Genomic DNA, 13,362 nt, shown 5'->3' on the forward strand with positions numbered 1-13,362 from the left:
GCACACTCGGTCTAGTTCTAACTTAATTGAACAAAGACAACAAAACTTATCTTTTACAGCACCTTTGTAGAATCAGATTAAAATATCAACCAATGAATGTTGCTCTTAATGAGGACAAAAATGAACAGTAATAAACAGGCACTATACACTCAACTGGGTCTGTGGCAGTTCAGGGACCGGGCATGTCTAATGTGCTAGTAGCTTCTCACCTCCCTCTCACCTGAGAGATGACGTTTAGGTAAGAACAGAGAAATAAAGTGTCTTTTCCCTTTCAATAGTAATGTGAAAATCCAATGCACTAGCTAAAAGAGGATTTGAAAGGAAAAACTTGGTAGAAGAGCTTTTAAGAGAAAGTTTTTAAGCACTGAGTACAGCTGCTGGGAACAGTATCAATGTCAAGAGCTAGATTTCTTATGTAACTATCCAATTAGTCTTCAAGAACATCTAGTATTATGCAAAAATAAAGAGGTGACATTGCCATCTAAAAATAAACGCTATGAGTAAAATCTTTGCTCTGTTGTAGCTAAGCAGCCAAACTCACAATGATAACAGTGGTACCAGTATCTCACCACTGGCCTCAATGCCATAGTGAACATGAATACAGCATCTTGGCAGGAGTCCCTGTCCTAAAACCTCACTGTCATCAAGAAAATTCTGTTCTGAAATACAGTTCTGACTATATGGACAATTTTGTGTGATTGCAAATTTAGTAACGTTAACAATATAATTGCATTTAAATATTAAAAGAGTTAAACACAAAACAAATGTGATAAAAGGATACATTTTCCTTTGTCACTAACAGCATCAAAGGGGCTGAGAAAAAGGGGCTGTGAAAGCTGGGCTTCTCTGACAGCACTTACAAAGTTAAGAATTCTCATTCTATTACACTATTCTCCTAATAACGATACTGCTTTCAATGAAGTTATGAATCATCCTGTCACTTTCAGGTGAAGATGGGAAAAAACCCAAAACACTAGCATGATACTTTTCTTTAATAGTTCTTACTTCAAAGCTCTAAGAGCAGAGCACATAATAATCTCTTACCGACTTGGGGTTAGCCGAGAATCCAGGCTGCCAGACTTCATGGTAATAGTGTCAGTAAACAGCACGTCCTTGGCTGGAGATGCTAGGGCTTCTGAATGAGACAGTGAGGGATGCATTCTCTGCTGTTGTAAGCGTTTTAGTGTAGCATAGCCAAAGGCATCTCGAGAACTTGTGTAGCTGAAGTTATAGTCAGCAAGACTTTTTATCGTAGCAAGAGAAGGAGCTTTAAGAGACTGGGCTCTTCGGGGAAGTGTATGAGAAGACCCTGGCGGTACCAGGGATACAGAGTTGGATTTTGAGAGAGGCAGATGGTTAGGCTGTGGTGTTGAACAGTGACTTGGTTTAACTGTTTTTGTGCTTACCACAGTACTCAAACTTCCACAGTCAGTATCTGCATTTGTAGTGTCCACACCTACAGTCTCTCTTGAAGGGCTAGAGCTCATTGAGCTTATGCCACTTGTTGTGGTATCTGTATTAAAACTTAAGCTACGACTCTTGAAATGTGTTTGTGTAGTACCATCCCCTATTAGCCTTTCTCTGCTTGTGTTTTCCCGGTGAATTTCACTTCCAAGACCTTTTGGCAGCTTCAGATCATTTTCTCCAATACTTGGGGTGCTATCAGTATCTTCCATGTGCTTACTTCCAACAAAAGACGTTTCTAATCGTAAAGTCTGGATTTTAGGAACTCTGAACACAGGGTTGATTTCTTCCCCAGCAGGAAAGTCTATGCTACCAGAAGGTTCTGTTACTGTACGATTTCGCCTCAGGCCTGATTTACTGTCAGATGACAGCTTTCCTCCTTTTGGATCACTGCTACTTCTGTGTTTTTTATTAGGTAGAGTAAGAGAGTTTAGAATGCGATTTTTCACAAGTCTACTAGAAGAAAAAAAAGGAAAGGGACTACGGTCTTTGTCCTTTGAAGGCCCAGGTCTGTCATAAAATATTTGTTCTGTATCTTCAGTAATATCTAGGAAGAACGTACTAGTAGAAGTACTACCAAAACGGTCATCCTCCATGATGAACATACCTGAAATTATATGAGGGTTTGTCACTGAAAATGGACATTTCTTTAAAGTATATAAACTTGTTGTGAAAAAGTACACAATTCTGTAGAAGCCAAAGTGGAAGACTATGCAATTTAATGTAAATTGAGTATCTTGAGGAGTACTTGAGCTAAAGGTCTCATTGCTTCAAAAGAAATGTCAGACTATCTTATTTCAATGCAAATATCCAGCTACTAGGATCACAAGCAATGCAATCCTTAATATCTAAATATGGTATACTTCTGGATTTAAATTCAAAATATCCATAGCAAAATTAAAATCTATTAGATACTCAAAATATACAAGAATTTAAATACGGCAATATTCTCTGTATATGTATATATACACGGAATATATGTATTTATATTCTAGAATATTCCTCTGAGGACAATCAAGTTAATGTATCTTTATACCTCAGCACAGAAATTCCTGCAGGGTATTGCAGCAAGCTGTCATGACTTGACATAAGAACTAGTAACTTACTCTGATGTTAAAATTTCTGTTTCTACATCAAATGTAAACCTAAGACACTGTTCTCTTCCCTCTCACTTGACTATGTCTCTCTGAATGCATCTAAGTCTGTCCCGTTGCTTGCAGTCTTCTTTCTTGGAACAGCACATTTACAACATTTGTCTGAACCTCATCCTGCCAAAAGGCTGGTAAGAACGGTTTGAGGGTTTTTTGTTTGTTTATGTTGTTGTTACTTACTTGAAGGAGCAGATTCACTTTCACTGTTATGCCTAGAACTGGTGGACTCAGAGTTCAAGCTAAGAGTGCTGGGCACAGAAGAAAGTTCATTGCAGAGCTGTTCCATATCATCAGGAACCACTGGCCAAGGCTGTCTACGACTGTGTCTCACTGCATCCCAGTTGTGATGCTTCAAAATGTCACATCCTTGTTTAGTTTTGGCTATTAGACCAAGCACGTAGACACAGGTTCTGTATTTAATGCATATATAGAAAAAAGAGCAACAATAATAGCATCTAATTTAACTAAACTTATTTCTCTTTTGAAAGGAAACAGCTTCAAAACAATCCAGCAGAAACTTCACGAAATTGCCAAGTAGCTTTTTATTTTTTACTTTTTTATCAATGGAAGCTTAACAAGTGCACTAAAATATCTGAGAACAATACACTATTCAGAAACAAAAACTAAGTATTACCAGAGCCTGATTACATACAGTAGAAAAGCAGAAAGTTAAAAAAAAAGACAAACATTAATGTGGTAGCCATATTAGGCAAAAGACCACCTATTTATGCTTTTAAAGATTAAGATATTGAATAAAAAAGATGGGATACTAATTCCAGAGATAGAAGTAGGAAACAATGTTTTTTAAAAAAGGAGAAAAGTAGTATGTATTCTTTTTTCATAGGTTTAATTTGTTCACTGCATGTTCTTTCAGACTTTCTATCTGATTCTGCAATTGTATAGGACTGAGATTGATACTCAGTCAATGATCTTTAATAACTGATTTCCAAGTGCAAAACTATATTCATGTAAATTAGTTAAGTCTATTTGAAAACTTACGACAACTACCATCTGTAAATTTTATGTATAACTTAGATACACATACCCTCTAACAGAGAGAACCTCACAATGTTGAGCAAGTGCCATTATATCAGGAATTACATTCTCCTCTTGAAGCAAGTTAAGACCCCAATTTGATGATCCAATATTGCCCTGGAATAAAAATTTGTGAAGTGAGTTTTGATTTTCATGTGATCTGCAGCGCCATTAGTGTAAAGCTTTTGGCATTTCTATTTGTTGGTAGTACCATTTCAACCCACCTTCTCAAAGCAATTCAAGATGTGAGTACTATTTTTGACATTTCCTAGTTGCACAAATCCAAAAAAGGAGAGTTGGCATGCTACGTGTAATACCTAAAACTGCCCAGAGCTAACTACTATGTATTCTTCATTTTACCCGTTCTCCTACAACTGACAGTATGATCTTGGTTTACTCATTTTACATTCCTCTTACACAAGCATTTTATTACATACCTACAATATCTTCCAGTAATAGTCACCTTGCACAAATGTTCCAAAATAAACTTCAGTAAAGGCAAGAAAGGAGCAGATGAACAGTTGAGGTGGCAAAGCAAATTTAGAAGTGTATCTTGGATAGGCACAAACACTAGGTTTTTGCTGACCCCAAGTACCAGGGGTGTCATGACGACATGCATCAGTGGCAGACAACTTTCTTCCCAAAACAATGAATTTTGGACCACTGCAGTAAATACATTAAAATCAGACCACTGCAACCTCTTCACTACTGGCTCCATACTAATACTGCTGCTACATGTGACAATCTGTTCTCTTTTTTTGTTAAAAGGAAAAAAGACAAGGTGACTATTAAAAACTTCAAAACAGAAAAGATAGAGTGAATAATTTTCAACTGGAAGTCCAGGGACGGTGCAGAATGCCAACTTAGACAAAACACACACATTTTATGAAAAAACTCTTAACTATTTTATGGAATTCTGCTTAGTAATTTCAGAATCAAGAATCAAACCAGAACTCAAACAACTGCAAAAAATTTTAAAGCTATTACTAACCAAGGCCCAAAGGGCTGCTTTCAGCTGCTTAATTCCTTCCCACTTATCCAGCATTGGGGAACGAACAGTGTAACTTAGATCTGTAACAATACTCTGAAGGAGAAAAGCAGAAGGAAAAAAACAAAAACAAAGAACAAACTCAGTTGAAAATGAAAAGGAGACCTCAGTCAAACAAGTTCTTTTGCATTTTTAATAAAAGGTAAAGTACGAATTTAAAGTATGCATTCTAAAATGAACAGTGGAAGTTCTGGAATAATAAGCATAAATTAATGGCAATGGTAAGGCAAGTACAAAATGTTAATGCAACCACTGACAGCATCGAGCTAATTCAGAGTATAAAAGGATAACAGATTAATCAGCCTAACACACTGGAATATGTAAGCTTTCTCTTGAACTTTTCAACTTACATTACATCATCTTGCAAACCCACATTAAAAGTGAATTCATTTAAGCAACTATGAACTGGCTTAGTGTTTGTTTTCTTAGCTTTTTACGATATTAGAAAGAAGACTTTATTCCCTCATTTCTATGTTTTTGTATGCATAAAAGGATAACACAGTTTTACTTGTCAAGACGCAGTTCAGTCACAGACAGAATGAAAAATTCTATTGCTGAGTTGCTTCTGGTACTAATATTTTGCTAGCCATTTTGAGAATAATGTTACAAAGTATTTCTCTGATATTTCATGGTCAGGATGGAATTTTATATGAGACTAGATGGCAAAGACTGTCTTCACAACTTTTTGGTCCGTATGACTTAAGACTTGCATAATCAACTTATTTGCAATGACTGTTTAAATGCCATCTCTTTTAAAACATTTTTTAAAGGGTTACAGTACTCTTTAAAATCTTTCAAATTGTAAATAGTTATTATCCTCACCTGAGACTCCAATAAATGGCAGCCTGTTTTATGGTGCACCAGTTGGCCATAAAGGTGAACCGGCAGGTAGACGTGTGGTCGCTGTAATCTGGCAGAAAGAGAAATCATATGCTTTCTCAGCAATTCTGATATTTTCTTTTAAAAGAATGTGTAATGCAATGAGTTACTCTTGATATTTTTCAGAGGAAGAGGATTATTTTGGAGAAAAATAGAACAGAACAGAATAGGACTATTTCAGTTGGAAGGGACCTACAACCGCCATCTAGACCAACAGCCTGATCACTTCAGGGCTGATCAAAAGTTAAAGCGTGTTATTAGTGGCCTTGTCCAAATGCCTCTTAAATACTGACCTGCTTGGGGCATCAACCATCTCTCCAGAAAGCCTGTGCCAGTGTTTGACCACTCTCTTGGTAAAGAAATGCTGCCTGACATCCAGTCTAAGCCTCCCTGGTACAGTTTTCAACTATCCCCATGCATCCCGTCACTGGATAGCAGGAAAATGAGATCAGTACCCCTATCTCCACCTCCCCTCCTCAGGAAGCTGTAAAGAGCAATGAGGTTGCCCCTCAGCTTCCTTTTCTCCAAAAGAGATAAGCCCAAAGTCCTCAGAAGCTCCTCATAGGAGATTCCTTCCAGCCTTTTCACCAGCTTTGTTGACCTTCTCTGGATGCACTGAAGGACCTTCACATCCTCCTTCAGTTGTGGAGCCCAGAGCTGCACACAGTGCTCAAGCTGAGTCCACACCAACGCTGAATCCAGTGGGAAAATCCTCTCTCCTAAACAGCTGGTCATACCATGTTTGATGCACCCCAGGATGCGGTTTGTCCTCTTGGCTTCCAGGGCACAGGCTGCTGATCGTGTTGAGCTGCTGTCGACCAGCATCCCCAGATCCCTTTCTGCAGGGTTGCTCTCCAGCCACCCCTCTCCCAACCTATACTTGTACCTGGTGTTACTCTGTCCTAGATGCATTATCTGGCACTTGGACTTGTTAAATTTCATCCCATTAATGACTGCCCAGCGGTCCAATCTACCCAGATCTCCCTGCAAGGCCTCTTGTCCCTCAAGAAAGTCAACAGCACCTCCCAGTTTGGGAACATCAGCAAACTTGCTAACAGTGCATTCAATTCCTCCATCCAGATAATTTCTAAAATGAACAGCACTTGCTCTAGAATTGAGCCCTGTGGAACACCTCTGATGACCAGTCACCAGGTAGATGTAGCCCCATTCAACCCTTCAGCCAGTTCTTCACCCAGCGCACTGTGACCCTGCCCATCCCACAGCTGGGCAACTTGTCCAGATGGATGCTGTGAGGGACAGTATCAAAAGCTGTACTAAAATTCAGATATATCCATGACCTTCCCTTCATCCACTGGGCAGGTGACCTTATCACAGAAGGATATCAGATGAGTTATACAGGTCTTTCCCTCCATGAACCCGTGTTGACTGTGCCTGATGATTGTATTATTCTTTAAATGCCTTTTAACAGTACCCAGTATAATCTTCTCCATAATTTTTCCAGGAACTGAGGTTACACTCACAGGTCTTTAACTTCCTGGGTCTTCTCTTAGGCCCTTTTTGTAGATTGGATTATGACTGGCTGGCATCCAGTCAGCAGGGACACCCCCAGACTCCCAAAATCTTTGGCAGATGATTTGAGAGATCCTGCCATAACATCCTTTAGCTCCTTCAGTGCTCTGGAATGAATCTCATCAGGCCCCCTGGATTTCTGAACATTCAGCTGACAGAGCTGGTCTCTTACAATTCTCTTACAAAATCAGTGTCCAGAAATGTAAAGTCACTGTTCTCGCACTCATGGTCCTCCAACTGAGGGGACTGGGCAGGCCAAGGTCTATCAGTATTATTAAAGACTGACAAAAAACCGCATTCAATACCTCTGCTTCTTCATCTTAACTAGTCACACAACCACCTTCAACAAGTATTGGTCCAATATTTTCTTTATACCTCCACTTGCTATTAATGTACTTACAGAAGCCCTTCTTGTCATGTGACACTACACTGGCTCAGTTTCAACTCTAACTGAGCTTTGGCCTTTCATGTCTTCTCCCTGCATATACAAACCACAGCTCTGTAATCTTCCTGTGAAGCCTGACCTTGCTTACAGAGATCATACAATTCCCTTTTCCTGTTGAGCTCTGTGAGGATTTTCCTGCTCAGTCAAGCTGGTCTTCTGCCTCACTTGTGTGACTTGCGGCACAGTGGAATTGCCTTCTCCTGTGCTTCTAAAAGGTGGTTCTTAAAGACTGACCAGCACTCCTGGGCTCTTAAGCCCTTAAAGGCAAATTCTCAGGGCACTCCGCTAAACAGCTCCCCAAATAGCCTCAAGTTTGCTCTCTTGAAGTCCAGGGTAGCAACTCTGCTGTCCTTTCTTCTCATTACACTGAAAATTTTAAAAGTCAACCATTTCATGATCACTATGGCCAAGACAATGACCTACCATCACGTTTCCCATAAGTCCTTCTCTATTCACAAACAGCAAGTCTAGAAGGGCATGTTTCCTAGTTGGTTCAATGAGTACCTGTGACAAGAAGTTCTCCTGCGACTCCAAGAATTTCCAAGACCTGCTCATCACAGCAGTGTGATATTTCCAGCTGATGTCTGGGAAGTTGAAATCTCCAAAAAGGACAAGGGCTACTAATCCAGAGATTTCTCCTCGTTGCTTATAGAATAACTCGTCAGGGCTAACAGCCTGATTAATCATTAGTAAACAACCACTAAAACACCTCCTTTGTTTCCCATCCCCTAATCCTCATCCAGAGGCTCTCAACGACATGATCATTAATTTTAAGTGCTGTACAATCAAACCTCTCCCTTACATGTAGTGTGAAAACTTCCCCTCGCCTGTTCTGCTTATCTCTCCTGAACAGCCTGGTGCCCTCCATCCCAGCACTCCAGCCTTGGGACTAATTTCACCAAGTCTCGCTAATACCAATGGTATCACAGCTCTGTGAGCAGTTCATCCTGTTTGTTTCTCATACTGCATGTGTGGGTGTACACGCATTTCAGACATGCTCCTGAGCCCCCTGCGCTTCCAGGAGCAGTGTAAATGTTCCCACTAGCATTGTCACCCTCAGGTAATGCCATGCCAACCCTTGGCTTACCTATTGCAATCCTGTTAGCATCCCCTTCCCCCACCAACTCTAGTTTAAAGCTCTCTTGATCAGTCCTGCCTGCTTATGCCCAAACACCCATCTTCCCAAATTCACCTTTGGTTGCTCCGACGAACATAGTTGTCACCATCAACAGGTTTGCGGTATGTTGTAAGTGCTTCATTAAGTTGTTCTTCAATCAATTCAACATACTTTAAGTTATATTCCTAAAAGAAGAGAGACAAAGGTTGACAAAATACATTTAGTGGTTTATGTTTTTACAATATCGCACTTTTAAGGAAGGAGTTATCGAAGTGCCCCTTAAGGAAGGCTGAATTTCTTTATCATCTGAAGGTGGGGCTCACCAAAATTACTGCACTTCATACATACAGTCAGTTTTCAGAGTCAACAACTGATACCGTAAATATTTCAGTGAATTTGTTAAAAAAGGAAAGAAGGCAATACTTCACATCTGATTTTAACCCAAATAATCACAACAGACCACCGCACATTTCAGTATTCCTAGAGAAGTGACAAGCTTATCACTCAGTAAAAAAATTGCCAGCAGAAATGAGAACAAGCACTTATAATTAATCATGAAAACAAAATAATTTATGAACAGTTTTATTCTAGTAATAACAATTATGCATTTTTCTTAATAGTTTTGTGTTCCTATTTACTTCCTAAGAGCATAAGCTAATTCTGTCTTCATGAGCTATAGGTTTAACTTTAATTAGCAATGACCAGCAGTAGCGTGTATCTTGAAAAAAAAAGCACTCTTTTACACATTTCTCTAGATAAGATCTTATACAATAGCATGTTTTAGGAATTCACTACACTCCTCAAATACTTGCTGAAATATCAAAATGATATAAAAGCCCAGGTAAATCAAAAGCACACATCTACAGAGAAACTATGGAACTAAGTCCCTGTCAACCTTTTTCAACAAAATCTTAAGTCCCTGAGGCAATAAATGAATTGGCATAAGCAACATACATATATGAATATACAATATTTTTAAGAATCTTTGACCTTCTAATCCTGCACGTTCATATCCTTCCCCTTCCTAATATCAAGTACACTTTTATTTATAGCATTACCTTTTGCCACTTTTCCATTTGTTTTGTTACATAACCTCTTTCGTTTAGATATGAAAACCCCTTTGGGATGGACAGAAATCTGTAAAGTAACAGACAGTTAGTGCTTCACTTGAAAACAAATAACATAATTTGAATAAAAACACACACTTATTTGTTTCCAAAGTGTGAAGTCAAACAGCATATTCCACATTTACCTTAGGAGTAGAAGCAAACCCTTGTCTCCAAGATGAGAAAGAGCTGGTTTCATTTGGATAAGGGCATGAAGATTGGCCTAAAATAATTAAAGATGCATAAAGAATATCTGAGCACTATATAGTTCTCAAAACTACAACAATTACAACAACCTGCCCGCAATGAAGCAGCAAGTTTTTCACAAAAGGAAGTATCAAACAGCACTAACCTCATAATAATATTATGCACTTTATGTACCTTGTCATTAAATACAGATTACTTCACAAAGACTACAATGTGCAAAATGGCTGAATTAATCTGAATATTTAAAAGTAGGCATAATCCAGAAGACTACATTTTCTTGTCATTAATACTGCAGTATTTTCAGCAAGCTATTATTAAGCTATTATGACATTCATCAATGACAATTAAGAAAGGAAACCATCAGTAGGTTCTTGCATACTTTAACCCTGCTACTGGGGGAAAGGGGTGGTGAACAGCTTACAAAGTAGCATACCAAAAGGAGGCTGAAAATGGAAAGGATGCTCACCTTGTCTTCACATGCCTCATCTAGAATATCAAGTGCTTCGGAAGAAATAGTTTTATTTTTATCGTGTAACTGGGTCACCAGTAACTCAATCCCCCAGTTGCTGAAGAACTCTACATTTGCTCTCAGTAAGACTCGTAAGTGTTTTGTTGCATACAACCTGCAGCTCTGCAAAAATAAGGAAAATTTTTTGAACGGAAGATGAAAAATAGCTAATCTACTGAGTGATTTATCACTTTTAAAAAGACCTTTCAATTACTGAATTTTAGAGCAAGTAGCTGTGATGTGCACCTCACATATTAAAATTACAGTCTATCAAGAGTTATTTCTGTCTTATCAAGTGGGAAATTTGAGTCTGAGATCACAAATAATCTGGTCATTGCAAGTCTCCTTGGAAAATCTTTATCAATCAATTCACTGTGATAGCATCACACAAAGTAATCAGGCTTAGCATGAAAAATACCTTATAAATGGCCAGTGAGATTGCATATACTTTCACGTATGCAATGTTTTGCAAAAAAATTTAATGAGCAAATACTAGAACCTCTAAGGAATTTATTTTAATAAATTTTACATTGTTTCCCAAAAGTATCTGATCTTCAAAACTTCTCAGAAAACCTTCTAAATAGAAAAATGTTATTTTCTGTAATAAGACAGTTTCCTGACAGTTTACTACATGAATTTCTCCCAATGACAGCAAAATGAAGTAAGTACCTTGTCAGTTCCTGTACTGCTGTTCAAAACTTGCTGAATAAAGAGCATAAAATGGCTAACACCATTTTCCCTTAGAAAAAATACACACAAAATAGAAGCAAACAGGCTTAATCTGCAAGAATTTGCAGTACTCTGGAGTAGGCACAGAACAAACCTGTCAATGTATGCTTACTAGGAAAGGTGCTATCTATACTCAGACAAGCATACCTGGAAAATAAAAAATTGTGTGCCCAAATCTTTCTTAAGGTCTTCAGTCCCTCCACCTTTAAGGCTATAATAGCTATACGTAAGTAGATTTTCTATATGCTAAAATATAAGTGATCTATGTTGGGATGCATGTGAATATCTGCACTTCAACAGACAGGTGAATTGGTCCAGGTTGGACAGTACTACCTAGATTAACAATAGCTTCTGGATTGGTTTTTTTCCTGCAGAAACACTTGGCTGGCAGGACTTGAAAGAAAATGAGGGGCTGAGTAGTGAACATCCACAGATCATTTCAAAAACCTTGTCTCATTATTTTAACTTCAAATATCATGTGCAAATTTCTACTTATTCCATCTACAGAGGCCTATTTTTTAGGGGAGAGGCAGGAATGTAATGTGTTAACACATATCAAGAAAGACTGTGGAACAGTGATTCACAACTCTGATCGAAGCTGCAAAACCATTTTGAAATGGCTTGCATCCCATTAGGGTATGCCTTGTACATGGAATACAGAACTAGCAGAATATTTATTAAAGACGAGAACAAGAGCTATTATGCCAAAATGATCACGTGATCTAGATGTTAAGCCTATGGAATAACACAACTATATGAAAACAGAATTCAGTGTCAAGTATTTAAAGTGTTAAAATCTGTCTACAAAGAATTGCTGTTACTGCTATAACTACACTGAGTGTGATACAGAGAACAAGAGGTAAAAACCTTCACTTCCTGAAATACTTCCTGAACATGAATTAATCTATCCAGATAGCTAATACAGAATTAGAACCATTTTTATTTTCTGTTTGGAGAAGGAAAACATAAAAAGTAATTCATGACTGATGGGACAATTAAATGGCAAATAAAATCCACTGCAGATAAATTTGAAACAATGAGCTAAAGTAAAAAAATAATCCTAGCTTTACACAGGGAAAAAGATCTTGGGGCTAATATTAGTTTCATGGAAGTGTTAGAGAGAAGTTCAATGGCAAGCAAAACCACTGAAAGTAAACTGAACAAAATGCATCAGCATTGCCACTAGGTAAATCCACTGGATGTTGATATCTTGGACAATGAGTACAGTTCTGGTTTTCCTATCATCGTCAGAAAAAAAAAGAACAGTTGAAAACGTGTGAAGAACAGCAGAGCAAGGTTTCAAGAAATTGCATGTATGGAAAAGGGTCTTTACAACAAGGAATAGCTCAACAGACTAAGATGTTCAAACCTCAAGCCTGGGGCTGCAAAACCACGGCATGCATTTCCAACAGTCCTAAAGTCTTCAAGTGGGACCACAACTTTGTGCAGCAAGATTACTTATATGCATTTCCCAGCTCAGAGGAGGAAAGCCCAGCTTTGCTCTTCCAGGTGAAGCAAAATCCTGGAATGTTTTTACTTTTGATAAGAACTGATATGAAAACCAGTGTAGAAGATAGCTGACGGAACAGACATTCCCCTCTTTCCCTCACGCACGAACCACACGAAAAATACAGACAAACTCTTGCACTAAATCTGTCAGAGGATTCTCACTTCTACTGTTAATGGCTTTTGAGACCCCTAGAAGTGAAGAAGCAAGTCAGAGGTCACCATGCTCATTTGATTACATACAGCTCAGCATACCTACCAGCAGAGGTAGGAAAAGTTTACCCCTTACCCACCTATGAAGGTAAAATTTTAGGTCATGAACTACAGCACTTGACAACACACTGGCTACTCTCTTACGTTCCTACCATGAACTGGCAGAAAGGCAGCTGAGGCAGTATTAATTTCCTTTAGCATGAATGACCAAAGCAAATCTGGAAGTAGGTTAAGATGTGCTTCTCCTCGACTGATCTGCAAGGATATTAGTCTGCAAATGTTTTCATTGTATACAGTCACCCCAAAATGCTACCCTCGCCTTCTAACGCTAAGCTGGCTACAGAAATTAGATTTCCGTGTTCAGAGACACTCATTAGCAAATGGCTTAACAAACCTGCTTCACAACTCTGGGTAGCTTCAAAAG

At 38.5% G+C, this 13,362-nt stretch overlaps 1 protein-coding gene across 3 annotated transcripts in view; it reads right to left on the reverse strand.

Annotated features, from left to right (window-relative positions):
- The window catches only part of RICTOR (RPTOR independent companion of MTOR complex 2), an 85,352-nt gene that overhangs the window by 14,086 nt on the left and 57,904 nt on the right, over positions 1–13,362 (reverse strand). For all 3 annotated transcript variants that reach the window (XM_065655552.1, XM_065655551.1, XM_065655553.1), the window contains exons 23-31: positions 10,449–10,613; positions 9,922–9,998; positions 9,728–9,806; positions 8,745–8,854; positions 5,521–5,608; positions 4,642–4,734; positions 3,661–3,767; positions 2,796–3,025; positions 1,045–2,071 (exon numbers count right to left, since the gene is read on the reverse strand). In XM_065655552.1, coding sequence (XP_065511624.1) covers positions 1,045–2,071; positions 2,796–3,025; positions 3,661–3,767; positions 4,642–4,734; positions 5,521–5,608; positions 8,745–8,854; positions 9,728–9,806; positions 9,922–9,998; positions 10,449–10,613 — 1,976 coding nt within the window. The remainder of the gene's footprint in view (positions 1–1,044; positions 2,072–2,795; positions 3,026–3,660; positions 3,768–4,641; positions 4,735–5,520; positions 5,609–8,744; positions 8,855–9,727; positions 9,807–9,921; positions 9,999–10,448; positions 10,614–13,362) is intronic.

This window comes from Caloenas nicobarica, chromosome Z (genome assembly GCF_036013445.1).
Source record: "Caloenas nicobarica isolate bCalNic1 chromosome Z, bCalNic1.hap1, whole genome shotgun sequence".
Taxonomy (NCBI): Eukaryota; Metazoa; Chordata; class Aves; order Columbiformes; family Columbidae; genus Caloenas; species Caloenas nicobarica.